The sequence below is a fragment of the Strigops habroptila genome, chromosome 8 (genome assembly GCF_004027225.2).
Source record: "Strigops habroptila isolate Jane chromosome 8, bStrHab1.2.pri, whole genome shotgun sequence".
Lineage (NCBI taxonomy): Eukaryota > Metazoa > Chordata > Aves > Psittaciformes > Psittacidae > Strigops > Strigops habroptila.
Window position 1 is genome coordinate 31,696,082 of NC_044284.2, and position 14,685 is coordinate 31,710,766.

A 14,685-nucleotide genomic window follows, 5' to 3' on the forward strand; every position below is an offset into this window, starting at 1 on the left:
TCTCTGTTCCTATGTCTGCCATTGTGTACTGGTCTGCCCGTGAGTGATTTGCTTATCCTAAACATTTTAAAAAACTTCCACAGTTTTATGGTTTTCATTTCTTGAGCATCTGGTTTAATATCAAAGTCAACTGCCTTTCAGATTTTGCCTACATGATAGTAAGTGATCAAAAAGCAGTAATTTAACAAGTCACTGCATGGCAACAGACATCTGATTACATGTGCTCATAGTCCATTGCAAATTAACATGTTTAAACAACCTTCACTTTTGGCCAATGCATTTTACTGTACTTTTGTGCTCTGTTGATAAGCCAATTCATTATAAAGTGCTGTAATCTTGATTTTTCCATCCATTTTCCATACTGCAAATAAAAAGTGTATTAAGAAGGTCTTTATTTTTGAAAATCTGATGTATTCAAGACAGTTTCTATCAAATTTACAACCCAGATAACATATTTTGCATATGTTCAAGGTCTTTTTGGCTGACTTGCAAAGGATCTGAATTAACTAAACTCTTCAGTTCTTAGCCCAGCAATTTCTGGACTCAAACCCTAGGGCACATATGCAACACTTTTTTGGACCTTAGTTGAAGGAATTTTATGACTGGCACTTGCAGATGCTGCTGATTCATGGAATACTGAGAGTATTCACTACATTACTTTGGAAGACCATACGCAGAAGAATGAAACAAGAACCTTCCTTGTACTGGGATGCAATTTATACCTACAGTTGCTTCTGAAATTGTGACTTACAATGTCAGGAATTACTGAAAATCAGAGTAAAAGGATTCAGAACTGATATAAGCTCACATAGTTTCTACATGGTGCACACATACTGAATTTCTTTTTTGAATGTAATGTATTTGCAGATGGCTTATTTGTTGAGAGATATTTACCTTTCAAAACGGATGCCTTGGATTCATTGAGGTCATGTCTACACATGTCAGTTGATGATTTGTTGGTGGATCTGGCCACATACTCTGTGTCGTGACGGAGTTTAACTCATTAGATTAACTCATAAGTCACATGGCTTCATCAGTTGCTGCACTTACATCAATCAGTAACAGTTTTCAACAGTTTTCCTTCTCCATCAATAAGAAGATGTAATCAGTAGTTTTCCGTTAATAGACTGTTAAAATGTGATGGGTTCTTGAACATGTAGACCATACTGTTACATTAACACTATTTTAAAATACTGTTATGTTGTTTCTGTGATGCTAGAATAGGGAGGGCATTGCCTTTAACCTTACATGTTTGTTTCCACAATAAAAGATTGAGTAACTTGAAGAATTGTTGTTTATTTAACAAATAGATCTGAAAGAGCCTTTTTTCAGTTTAGAATGGCATGTTATTGCTGAAAAGTAAGGTGAACTCAACACTCTCTAAGTAGTCACAGCTATTTTGAGCTATAGATTTTTGTCAAAAATACTCAAAGTTTAAAATAGACTAGAAAAGTAGTTGAGTGATTTGGTGTGTGCTTGCCCTGTTTTTATCATCTTCTGGGCAATCATTTGCTAGATCCCTATTGCAACTCATGTTGGCATTCTGATGTTCTGAAGTGTTTGGAAGATTCAGATGCTGGCTAGATGTCAGCATAACTGACATCCAAATCTCTTAGAAAGCTTTGAAAAGCTTATCTATGGCCAGTTTATGACTTTGTAATGTTTAGTGTAGAGGAACAATGAATTGCTTGTTTTCCAGTAAACTGTGGAATCACAGAGTGAGAGAATCAGTAATTTTTCAATGCTTTCCACCATCTGCCTTGAATGCAAGTTTGGCTTGTATCCTGATGTTGGCAAGTGGGATTTGAACTATCTCCATTAGTTTTACTAAAAAAAAAAAAAAAAAAAAAAAAAAGAAAGAAAGAAAAAATCAGGCATTTGACTGTCTGATGCAGTGGGTAGTAGCAATATGCTTGGCAGTCCTGGAGCGGAAAAAAGTGAAAAGTATAACATAGCTAATCTTGGAAGCCAGCATGATCTGAGGGTTTTCTTCAGTCCTGTGACGAACAACTCAGGAAAATGAGAGGTTTGGCCTGAAGCTGTTGTGCATGGATTCATACTGTGATAAGAGAGGGTACTTACGGTCAGGTACCCCTGAGAAAGTCTAATAACTGGGTGGACCTAACTTAGTACAAAATGCTATGAAGTTTTGTCTAAAAGTACTTTTCTGCCTTCTTATGGCATAATTTTCAAAAGAGATGATTCAAGTCCCTTTTAATTGAAATATCCAAAAGCTATAATGCACGTTTTAAAAAAAACCAAACTTTGAAAACATTTTTCTGCTAGAGACCTGCACAGCTGAATCTAGAGCTGGCATTCTGTTATCTGCAGTTATGTATTTTTTTATGGTTTCATGAATTACATTTATTCTGTGTCTGCAAAAAGTAAAAGCTGTCGTAAATCATACACCTTCGTGTTAATAGTATGTTATCTGTATTGTAGGCACTAAGTAGCATTTGTAGCATATGCAGGTGCAGATTTGTAAATGTTCCCTTTGATAGCACTGGTTAATGACAAGTTGTTACCCAAGAATGAATGGGGCTTTAGCTTTTCCATCATTAGGACAGACCACGAATTCATCGCTGTGTTCTGATGAGCCGTGTATAAGTTCTTCTGTCAGGCAGAACTGGATGACATCATAGGGCTGGTAAAAGCCCTGCCTCCCATGAGAGGTTCATCTCCAGTGGAGAGGATGCCGTGGGTGATGAGCCTGGCTGGCCAAAACCTAGGCAAACAGAAGCAGCAGCATCACGGCACATAGTGGCTGACCCATATCTAGTGTATAAATATTATGTTTAACCAGAGCTTTCCATTGCTTTCATGATGTAGACCAGCATTATTTTTTGTTCATGATTTAGGAAGTATATCTGAATAGACGTGTCTGCTGGTTTTCGCCATTGCTATGATCATTGCGTGGCAAGAACGTCACAAGATTTCTTGTGACCCATGACTGCTAGAAAATTAATGTTAATATCTGTGCTAAAAATATGCCCAGAATGGCTAGAGAGTGATGGCAGATGTGACAAAGGACATGTTGCAGGTCTGCCCTCTAGATCAGTTGCTGGAGGCCTGGCAATGAAATTTCAAGAGCCTGAAGTGGTTCTGGATCCTGTCTTGCACGAAGCTGCATGTAGACAACTGTTTACATCTTGAGAGTTTCTCTTGCATATTCTAACCTTACCTTCATCCTCTCTTGGACTTTTATTTTTATTTTTGTTTTTATTTTTTTAATTTATTTCGTTATCAGCAGGTTTGTGGCAGTCAGCTCAGACCGGGGAAATCCAGCCAGGCAGGTTGGAGACCAGCCAGCTGATGGCCCTAATTAACAGCAACATGTAATTAAAATTTAAGCAGATGTGGCTTGGGCAGGTGGTATTTCCTGAATGCAATTCGTTTTCCGTGTGTACGCGCTATGTGTGATAAATACAAATAAACACTCTAGCTGCAACTGCGAAAAATACTTGTGCATATGCTGAGCAGTTGGTCTGTGCAAGTGTTCTGTACTTGCCCAGCACTGCGGAAACTGCCACACTTCAGCTGTTAATGGGCTGAAACCAGTTCTGAAATCCTGAACATATGTAAACATTTTTAAAACTTGGCCTGGACAAAGTTTGCGGGTAGGAAAAAAGACATATGCATGGAAGTCTATAAATACAATAACCCCGTATGATGTGTTTCTTGCTTTTTTTTTTGATTATCTGCCACCAGCTACTGTTGGAAACAGCGTATTAGGCAAGATGACACTTTGATCTAATGTAGCTTTACAAAAAATGATGTTTGGTGAATTAATTGCAACTTCCCAAATTTGAAGACAACTACTCAGCTGAAAAATCTGCCCCAAACAAACCACACTTGAAGTTCTTCATTTTTGAGGGAAAATTCTGTCCCTTTAGATTTTTAAGATTAAATCTGTAGAATCCTGCTGTAGTTTTAGATCTGTTTTGAGGGCAGTGGTAGCAGTTTAATAGGATTGCCTGATAAGGAATTTTGTCATAAATTATCAGATTTTTTTATTGTTAGAGTGACCTATTGTAATTTCTCGGTGTCCCTTGTGTGGTTTTTTGCAGTGTCCTAGTGTATCACCAGCACTGAGCAGCTGACTTATTTGCAAACCTTGTTCTCTTCTTTAGCAGGTTGTGTTAAAAGAAATGCTGTTCTAGCAGATGACTTTCCATTAAGCTGCTGTGGCTCCATGTTCCCCGTGGTTACCAATTTGAAAATGAAAATTGCTGTATTTTGTGTATGTGCCCTTGTGTTCATTTATCTTTTATAAAAATCTATTAGAGATTGGTCATCTCAAGCTACAGAGGCTGCAGATAGCGCGGCTTTATTACAGTAGTATCTTTGTCTTATTTCAGATTATTTTCCTAGTTTTACAACTTTAAACCTTCAACAGTCATGGTCTGCTGCTCTTTGCTGGCCAGGGCATTCAGGCAGTAAAATAGACCTTTTGTTTACAGAGGAAATCTAAGAACATGTCTTCATAAATGTTTTCTTGATGTTGTCGTCATACCAACATAGGAAAAATTTACCTGTGAAATAGGGTATGCTTTCTGCATTTAACTGCCATTTTTTTTCTGGGTTGTTTTTTTTAGTTTGGGAACCATCATATTTGAGATGGAGCAGAATACTCATGAAACAAATTTATGTCCTGTTCTAATGTACATTAGTTCAATATCTGATGCATATTAGAAGGTAAAGGCCAGTAACTTGTGGAAATCTCTTTGAGAGTATCCGATAAAAGCACAGTATTGTGAAGACTGTTACTGTTATGTTAATGTTGATTCTAACTTGAGATCAAATCTTAAATCTGTGGTGGTTCTAGTTCAATAAATAATGTAGATTTACAGCAACTAGGATGTACCCATTAACTTTGTGGTTATTCCCATTGACTGAACATGAACTGAATAAAGTATCTCTTTAATGTGAGGGAATCAAAAATTTGGCTGACATTATTAAAGGCAGTTTTGTAGATGGAAATTGGCAATAGCATTGCTATTGATTTCTACTGAGTATGCAGCCAGTTGCAAAAGAAAGAAACATAATCATCCCAAGGGCCTGTTTCTTTTCACTGCTTAAATCTTATTACTATGACTCAGTGCCCTGGAAGTTTTAGCAAGCAAGTTAATTCACAATTTGCAGAGAAGGACTATGAAATGCATGTGAATTTTTCATATTTTTCCGGGACAAACTGCCGAACTTTACAGTTTTCTGAATTTGATCAGGTTTAGGAAATACTATTTTTACATGTTATACTTATTATCCAACCAGTATGTAATAAAAATGAATTAAATTACCTCAGACTTTAAATTCATGCAATCAGCAGAACTATATCAAAGTAAAGTGGTTGTAAGAAATCTGAAAAAAACAAAACAAAAACCAAAAAAATCCCACAAATATCTTTGTGGTGGTGTTCTTAAGATTTGTCCAAATAGTCTAATATGTGCTGATTTATGTAATATAATGTGTGCTTATAATTTGCAATTTGATTTCAACATGCTATAAAGACATTATGGAGTAAATAGTGAATGTGCTCATTAACTTAATCAGATATGGTGTCACAAAAGTTTCAAAGACATGCTTTTTTAATTATGAAGTGAAAAGTAACTTTACTTCTATTAGTAAGGGAGCAATTTGCTTATTGTGTCTTCTTCTTTTAATGCTTAATTCCTTTTATTGAAATAGAATACTTCTTGTTGCAGTGACCATAACCTTGTTGGCCTGGCATAAGTTTCAATTATTTAGTCTATTAATGTTTCTATCACCTGAGGGAAATGCAGATATTCTGTTAATGATTGTGTTAATCAAAACTTTCTGTATTTCTTCAGTGCCCAAGTTTATGTCATTACATTAGCAGGCACAGGAGAGGAAACTGGAAACTTGTAATATACTACAGATTGGATTAACTTGTCTGTTTTGTGTAGACTGCTTAAAGACTTACTTTAGATAATTTGAAAAGATTAAATCTGCAAGACAGTTATTCCTCCTGACAGGATCTCTGAAGTCTTCAACATAAGTCTAGCGTTCTTGTAATGTTTTTGAACTTTCTACATGAATAACCTTGCTCTTGCACTGCAGCCTGATATACAACACGCTGCATTAAACAGATATATTTTTTTATATTTTTAAAATCCTGTGGCTGTTGGAATAATTATTTTACCCATATAATGTGATGATGGGCATTAGACATTTGAATGTAGTATACCATTTTTTGAGCCATTTCTAGGCTATAATAGGTGTTATAACTTCCCTTTGTACCTTTTTAAGGTTTTGATGTTATCTAGGCAGTAAATATTCACTTTTTTAAAGGTCTGTTGAACCACAAGGTAGTTTTGTTGGTGTGGAGAAAGGAGACTTTATGCTTGCTTTCTGTCATAAGCTTTCCTTGGTGGAGGTTGCCCTGCGGTTAGTGCAGACCCTGGTGGAAGCAGTGCCGGTACCTTCAGCTGAGACCATCCTGCTTGTGGCATTGCAGCTGGGTTCTGAGTAGCATGGGGGTGCCTGTAAAACACTTTGTGGGATTGCCAAATACCTATCACTTGTAATAATGTTTATTTTAAAGACCGTTTTATTCAACCATTGCTTTCGATGGTTGTGGAAGACAGCCAGGGTATTTTTTAAGGTTCTATTAAGGACTCTAAAGCATCTAAATATAATTGACCTCTTTGTGAAGACAAGGTTGTGAGCAAGAGTTTCAGGAAGTATCAGGTTTTTTTGTGCTTGGAAATCAATACTTCTGTGATCCTTAGTCTTATTTCTCTATCCTGAGAGCTTCACAGACACAAAAAACCCCCCAAAAACAAAAAAAAAAAACCCAAAAAAACCCCACAAAACAAAACAAAAAACCAAGAAAAAATTCCAAAACCAACCCAAAACCTTCCCAAATTCAGCAAATGTTCCGTAAGCTTTTTGTACTGCATTTGGATAGTGCTTTTTATTTGAATAACAGTGCTTTTTATTTCTGCCCTGCTTTGCTTATGTAAGTGCTTGCCTAGGTAAGTAGGGAGAGTCTTTATTTGTCTCCTCAGCATGTCTATCCTCTAAAGTTATCTTTAAAATACTCTCTACATCTTGTATCTTTTGGCATTCCCTGGGCAGTAGTGTGGTCCTTCAGTGCCATCACCACTTTCATCGTATGGCCCATCTGGTAGCAGGTGTTAAACAGTGGTACAAACCCAGTGCTATGGGCCCAGACACAAGCCCATCTGAAGTCTCAGTTGGCCCATCTGGTAGATACTGCCAAAATAATTTCCAGACTCATTTTGTATGCTTGCCAAGCTGTTGGCACAGGTAATCCTTCAGTGCAGGAAGGAAATCTGAGGAAAACTTCCTGACAGCATGGTATTTTGGGGAACAGTTCCATTCTGTTTAGCAAATTTGCTTTACTTCATGAATTTAAGCCAAACATGTAATTACAACTAATATTCAGCAACATGCCCTCCCTGAAGTCTCTGAAATGCTACTTCAGATAAGTATTACTTCAGTGTTCTTTATATTCAGTGCTTGGTTAAATTGATGCTGTATCAGAAACTTGATCAGCACCAGAGAGATCGATTTTGAAATAATTACTCTGATAATTTCTGTAGGATTCTTTGTTTCAATTAGGTGTGTTTTTTTATGAATCTTTTTTCTTATTTTTATTTCACAAAAAGCAGTTGCTTTTGTCACATAGTTTCTAAGAAATTATCTGCAAGTATGAAGGGTGATTTTCCCCTCCCTCTCTATATTTGATGGTACATTATGAATAAAATTGTGGACTGATGCATACTAAGGTACAAGTGTCTTGGTGGGAAATAAATTAAAACAGTGTTTACTTATGTGTTTTTTCCAGAGATCTGTTACAGTTCCCTAGAGAAGATGATGTAGACGTTGCAATGAAAATTCTGTTTCAGTGGCGTTCCCAAGGTCTTGAAGATGTCCGGCTGGTAAATTACTCTGTTTTGCTTGACCTACCGGGCTCTTCTTCAAACACAGTAACTCTGAAAACCAGCGGTGAATGCTTTTATCCTAGTGGACAACAGTGCAACAAAGAGACCAAAACACTTCATAGCCAAGACCTCTTGTACTCGTACGCAGCTTACTCTGCCAAAGGAACTCTTGAGGTAATATAACCATTTGTCTCTGTCATTTATGGAGAAATAGAGTTAGAAAACATCAGCTTTTGTTGAACTTGGCTGGAAGTACATGTGGTGAAATGCCCAGCCTTAAAATTAATATATTTAGGTAAAATATGATGAGGCCAATCTCAATTCAAACTTAAAAAGTAGTCAGACCCAAACACATAATATGGTATATGGGTTTTTTGTTGTTGTTGATTTTTTTTAATGATTATTTTTCAATTGTTTTTTAAGTATCCGAGTTTATGAATGGGCATCTTTTGCTTGGGTGTAAAAAACTGAAAGCTGTGTCTAGAGCTACATTTTATCCCTGTTAACGTGTAAGTGCTCCTGGTTTGAGGGATACGTGTAGGAAGGGTAAGATGAGGTTTTCTGCTGTGAGACCATGGGAGTACTGGGCTTCTACCTGGAGCTCCTGAGTTATGGTCATGGATCTCACATACTTCTATGGCAACTCAGTTGACACATCTGCTTTGTTTCCTCTTGAAAACCCCGATTTGTGACTTTATCTTACTGTAGCTTTTATTAGGAAGTTTTGTCAGCAGAAAAGATCTTCCTATTGGGATTTGTTACTTGCCAAGTGAAGTAAGATCTCAGATTATCTTGTTTTATCCTCTTCACTGTCTTCACTAGCTGCGTTCATATGTTTGCTTTCCAAATATATTGGGGATACACAAAGGGGTCATCATTTCCGTTTACTTTCCTAGCTGAGATCGTATAAATCTCCATAAATATTTCTGAAATATAGAAGTTGCAATTTCACTGCTAACCGCATTACTGTTTTCTTTCTCCTTTGTAAAAAAACATTGTATGTTATTCCAGTGATGGAGGGGGTTTTCCATCTTTGTTTCTTTATTGTTTAGAACATACGTTTTTAATGACTTAGAACACTAATAGACTATATGGGAACAAATTGTGAATGGCTTTGTGTTTGGAGGATGCCTCTTCCAAAATACCTTTATACTTTGTGAATATTTTAATATTTATAACGTATCAGTTACTGAATATCCTAAATGTAATTGTGTATTTTCCTTTTGTTTGTGAAAGTGTTTGCCCATAATGTTTATTGATAACATGTAGTGCACTGTGGAAATCTTCTGATGAGTCAAAATGGGTAAAGTTGCATGTTGTTAACTAATCCATTTTATGGACTATTAGCGTAAATTTGAATTTTTTGGTGTAGGAAATATGAGGGCTGGTAGAATGGCCGATCCTTAAGCTTCCCATCCTGAAGTTCCCAAGCTTCAGCTTCTCTTTATTAGAAGCATTGAAGCTTTTTGGTCCAAGGGATTTATTCCAGAGAGGAGAAGGAATGGAGTTCTTGTTCTCCTCTGGGAGAACATCTCCTGTTCTTGTCTATCTTACATGCTCACTTTTCGCATTGAGTCTCATGGTTATTGTCTCCACACAGCCTCTGTTCTGGGGCTCTATCAACCCAGCAACTTCATGTTTGTTGTTAAGAAGTGAAATGAAGCTGGCAAGGGCAGGTCCTAACCTGCATGATGTATGCCTTAGCTTTTCCAAGGACAAGTAAAAAGTACTAATGAATAGGTTTGGCTTCTCGCATTTATCACTTAGAAACTCAATATGTAATATTGATTTCTCACTGTAAGTTCGTAAGAGTAATTTTAATGAGATGAAAGTACAGTTGCGGCCTTTGAGATTTTATTTCATGAAAATCAAAGCGTCGCTAACAAACTCATCAGATTAAAGGAAACCCAATGTTCTCGGAAAAAATCATGTACCACTTTCAGTTATATTTCACAGCAGTTTTCTCTATGAATTCTGCAGAAATGAGGACCACACACACTGCGTTGTACTCACTAGGGTTGGACCTTGGCTGCAGCAAAACTTAGAGCTTGTGTTTGAGCCAAAGAATGACTGTGTGCAATTTTACAGTCAGTTCTTCGAGTTACCTAGCTCCCTCAAAAAACTTCAGATCTTTTATTCTTCAAAAAGTCTTCCCGAAGTGTCCTTAGATCTAGAGTTTTGCCTAAAAGGGAAATTTCCGTATTTGTTTAGGCTACAGATAAGTTGATAGTGTTCTAACCTTCCAGACTTTCAATCCTACACAGTCAATTGTACTATTTAAACTAATGAAAGTAAAAAAACTTTAAATGAGAAGTAGCAGGTGGTGGCTGTTGCTGGGATCAGCCATCAGAAGGTGACTTGATTGCTTGCAGTGAAACTACAAGTTGCATATTTTGAATATCTTGTAGTGGATTGTGATTGCAAAATCATGAGAGTTTTCCTGTGAAAAGGTATTCTTGTAACAGGTACTCGTAATCTGAATAATTTTCTTTCAAATGTGACACATCATTAGTAGAAAATTTCTATTGTGTGTCACATAATCAGGTTGAATTGCTAATACTACTTTGATGCTGCTGCTACTTCATTGTATCTCATTTGTATATTTGGTTTGCCAGAAGTTCAAGTCAATAAAACCATTAAGTTATTGCAGTCTGGCTAACAGCAAAGCTACAGCTCTACTTTCATGTTGACAAGGTTATTTGTAGAATAGCAAGGTTCCTTTTCTTTGACCACCTGTCATGTCCATTCATCATATGGCCATTGTATATGAGCCATCCAATTTGTGCTCTCTGGTAACAGTCTAAACAGCATTTGTGTGTAAAAACGTGAGCATTCGTGATCTGAAATCTACTTGAAAAACCTACTTAGTGGCATTGTGATGGATAGTACCGTTTACTACTACTCTGTATTTCATCAGGCCCTGAAAAGGTGACACTGTTTACCCATCACGGTGACAAGCAGGGCAGCCTACAGTTCTGGAGAGGGCTGTCCAGTTGGTTTTGAAATAGGTATTGCAACAGTTATGTAAATAATATATCATAGACTAGGTCAGTCTAAGGAAAGAATGACACATGATGTATATTTTTATTAAAACTAAAATATCAACCACCTTTTATAGAGTTTAAACTTTTTGTCTGCTTGATGAAAACAGGAAAGCCACTCAGGCCAACAGAATACCTCTGTAAAGGGAAATTACACTGCATCAAATTTATGCATTAAAGCAAAATGCTTTGTCAAACAGTATCTAGGCAGTCTCCAAGCATGTAGTGTAGTGAATCCAAATGTGCTGCTCCCTGACATCATGGTGCACGATGATCTGAGAGCTGTGGCTGCATGTGCGGTCACCAGCAAAGCAGTTGGGGGATGAGCTGGGGAACAGTTGGTGTGAGCCAAGGAGAGGCGTGTGTGTGTGAACCCCAAGAGATCCAGCATCTTCCTCTCAGTACCACATTGGTAAGTAGTGTCAGTGTGAGTGTATATTGTAGCCCGCCTGTTAACCTCCACAGCAGTGATCCCCCGAGTGCAGTGAAGTGTGAGTAAGGATACGTCTTGCCGCTGCAAGGTACTCAGGTCATCCAGGCAGTTGGTTTAAAGCAGGCGCATGGAGTACAGCGAACTTCAGGAAGAAATAAGTGTCACAATGTTCGTCTGCTCTGTTCCTTTTTCTTTAGCAACTGTAAAGAGAAAATCTTAGCAGCTGCAATGGTGTGTTGCAATGACTTTCAAGGACAGACTAATTAAAGCAAAATGAATATTGTTTGCTTTGTATTCCCTGATTTTCTGAAATTATGTTCATGTGACCTGAATTTTTCCTCACCTTCTTTTCACCTTAAATTTATTCACTCTTTGCTTTATGGAAGTGTTAAGGAGCTTTTGGCAATCCTAACTCTGCTTTAATACTTTAAACAGAGATCCTTAGCATCCTCTGTTATACGACATTGTCTCATGCTACACCACACTCGTCTGCCTCTTCAGGAATGACTGGCTGCTGAATGCACCAAATCCCTATCGGTACCTTTGCTGGTCCTCTGTCCTTCCTCTTTTTCATCAAGGACACTCTTAGCAATCCCAGCAAAACATCACTTTTCTCTCCAGGACCTCATACACTGAACGGACTGTGTTGGGTAGGAACCAGGAGAGAGTGCAAGAAAAGTACAAGTACTGGCATATTCTTGAAATGGGAATGCATGTGCAGGCAGGGTTTTGATGGACAGAAATAAATCAGACCCATCTTCAAGGCAGTTCTTCCAACACCTGTCTCCTTTGCTTTTTGTCCCCTCCTCTGTCCCTGTTCCCTGACTGCCTGAACTCCTCTGTTACATCACCTCACTTCCCTGCCATCGTCCACATCCCTGACTAATTCTGCCCATTTCTCTGTTCAAAGTGTCTGCTGATTTTAGGCATTAATTCTCCCACCTCAGCCAGTAATATCTTTGATTAGTTTTAGAGGGGCTGCAGGGAGCAGACAAGCAAGAACGCCGACTGTTTGCCTCTATCTACAGTATGCAGAAGGGATTCTCTGCATCTGTTGATAGCATATCAGCCTGCTCCAGTTCATTTGTTTTGGTGACATTTTCTCAGCTAAATGAGAACCCACCACAGAGATTAATGCAGCCTGAAGCAATATGAGAAGTACAAACCCATCTGTTAAGCTCACTTGGTGATCTTCCCGCCATTCTTCAAACCTGGCAAGATGGGAAGAAGGGAAGCAGGACTTGCTTTCTGTCAGATCTTCTTTCACAAGGAGGAGGGCTTGCTCAGTTCTTATCAGATACCCCATTTTCTTGTGGCTGTGCTGAGATGTCTTCTCTCTCCCTATCCATCTTTCCCGGATCCTTCGCTGTGCAGGAAGATGGGAGTCTTCCTCTCCTCTCCTGCCTGTTTCACTTGTCTTTTGCACTCATGCAGACTCCCTACTTGCGTGCCTTTACAGTCCCCTCCCCTCTCTGCTAGATTTTTACAGCACTGCAGCACTGTTATTTTGCAGTACTTGAAGCTTTCTATATTTCTAGCTCTGCACCAAAAGATGAGTTCCTCTGAAGGGACAATACATCAGGAAGTCCTTGACCCAACGGCTTTCTTTCATTTGATTTGGTTTCATTGTACTGGAAATGTGATTAGTGAACTCGTATTATCCTTTATCTTCCCTCTAGCTAAGCAGTGGTAATTTCCTTAACAATATTTCTGAATTAAGATTGGTGTTAGCAGGTTGGTTTTAGAAAATTTTTAAATCCTCCCAGGTTAATTTTATCCCCAGGTTATTTTTACCCCAAGAGCCTTCTGTAGCATGCTGACTTGCACATCTTGAATTCCAAAGACAGAGAGTGCATATAATTTAGATTAAATAATCACAGCATCTTACCCTAAGTTCTTGAGTCATTTTTGATGGCACATTGGTGCAAAATATCAAGCTAGAGGGAATCTTGAGACGTGTGCATTTAATTCCTTTACGCACGCCAATTTAGTTCATTATTATTTTTATTAATGTTTTCTAAAATGTCTTCTCTGAAGAGACATCTACTAGCTAAAATAAATCCCTAGCAACTGATGTCGGTTTGCAGATGGTTAGGGCTATAGGTTGAATAACACATACACAGAAATGAGAAGAATCATAAATTTTTTGTAAGATTTCGATGTTTTAAAAGAGCTTTATTTATCTTTTATTTATAGAAGTTTCTCAAAAACTTCTTCCACAAATAATCATAATTTAGACCACTACTCTGAATACCAAGTAGGTACAGCAAATTTTCAAGACAATCTCACGAAGAATATGGGGTTTAGAATAGACTTGACCTTTAAACAGAAAACAACATTTAACATTACAGCATAGCTGCCACTCCATTATAATTACATATAGAAAGCTGTGAAATGCAATGTGAAGGTTATATGATTTAAAATTGCAGTCAAGGACTACAAAAATGATCATTGAAGAGATGTCCTGGAGAACATTCTGTCGGTTTTCTGGCATATATCACATAAACATTAATAAAGTTGTACAGTTGCCTAAAAATAATAGTAGTTCATCATGCACAAAAGCCTTGTCAATGTTGCTGCAAGATTTTTGTATCATTGAAGGGCAGGGTTTCAAAATGCAAATGATTACTGTGGCAAAACCTTTTGGTGTTTTATAATTGAGAATCAAGACTGATGTTTTACTAATAAAATATTAGTAATAACATTTTAGTAATAATGTCATTAATAATAAGTGAGTTTTTTTAAATGGAAAAAAGCTAAAGGTGAGACATCTTGATACCTCCAGATAGAACAGATCACTGAGCACTTCCATGCCATTGCACATCATCAGCTAAAGGCGTTTTTCAGTACGGCCTCTGTAAAATATTTGAGTGGGAGTAATGCTGAACCACAAACACTATTTATATTCCAATTGCATTGTAAAAAGTAAAGGGTGAAAACACTGAGGACTTGGAAAATGGATTTGATGCTTTATTCAGGTTTTAGTGCAAGTAAAATTTCTATTGATATCAATAGGAACTACATGATTTTTAACCAGAGTTGAATTTTGTCTGTGAGAGAATACAAGTGAAAGTAGCTTCTGCAAATGCATGGATCTCCAAGAAACATTTTTCTTTTGAATGATTTTATTGTATAATTTAGACCTAGTAAGCTGCAATCATATGTGCAGTTCAGTAGATATCTGATATTAGCTACTGGTATCAGTATGCTGCTTGATACCTACCCAATAAGTCTTCTCTCATTCCCACTTTTTGTAAATGATGTTTGGTGCAAACCTGAACAC

The 14,685-nt window shown here is 37.4% G+C and overlaps 1 protein-coding gene across 10 annotated transcripts in view; it reads left to right on the forward strand.

Annotated features, from left to right (window-relative positions):
- NAALADL2 (N-acetylated alpha-linked acidic dipeptidase like 2) overlaps positions 1–14,685 on the forward strand; it is a 494,598-nt gene that overhangs the window by 252,581 nt on the left and 227,332 nt on the right. For all 10 annotated transcript variants that reach the window (XM_030494655.1, XM_030494657.1, XM_030494654.1 and 7 more), the window contains one exon: positions 7,832–8,102. In XM_030494655.1, coding sequence (XP_030350515.1) covers positions 7,832–8,102 — 271 coding nt within the window. The remainder of the gene's footprint in view (positions 1–7,831; positions 8,103–14,685) is intronic.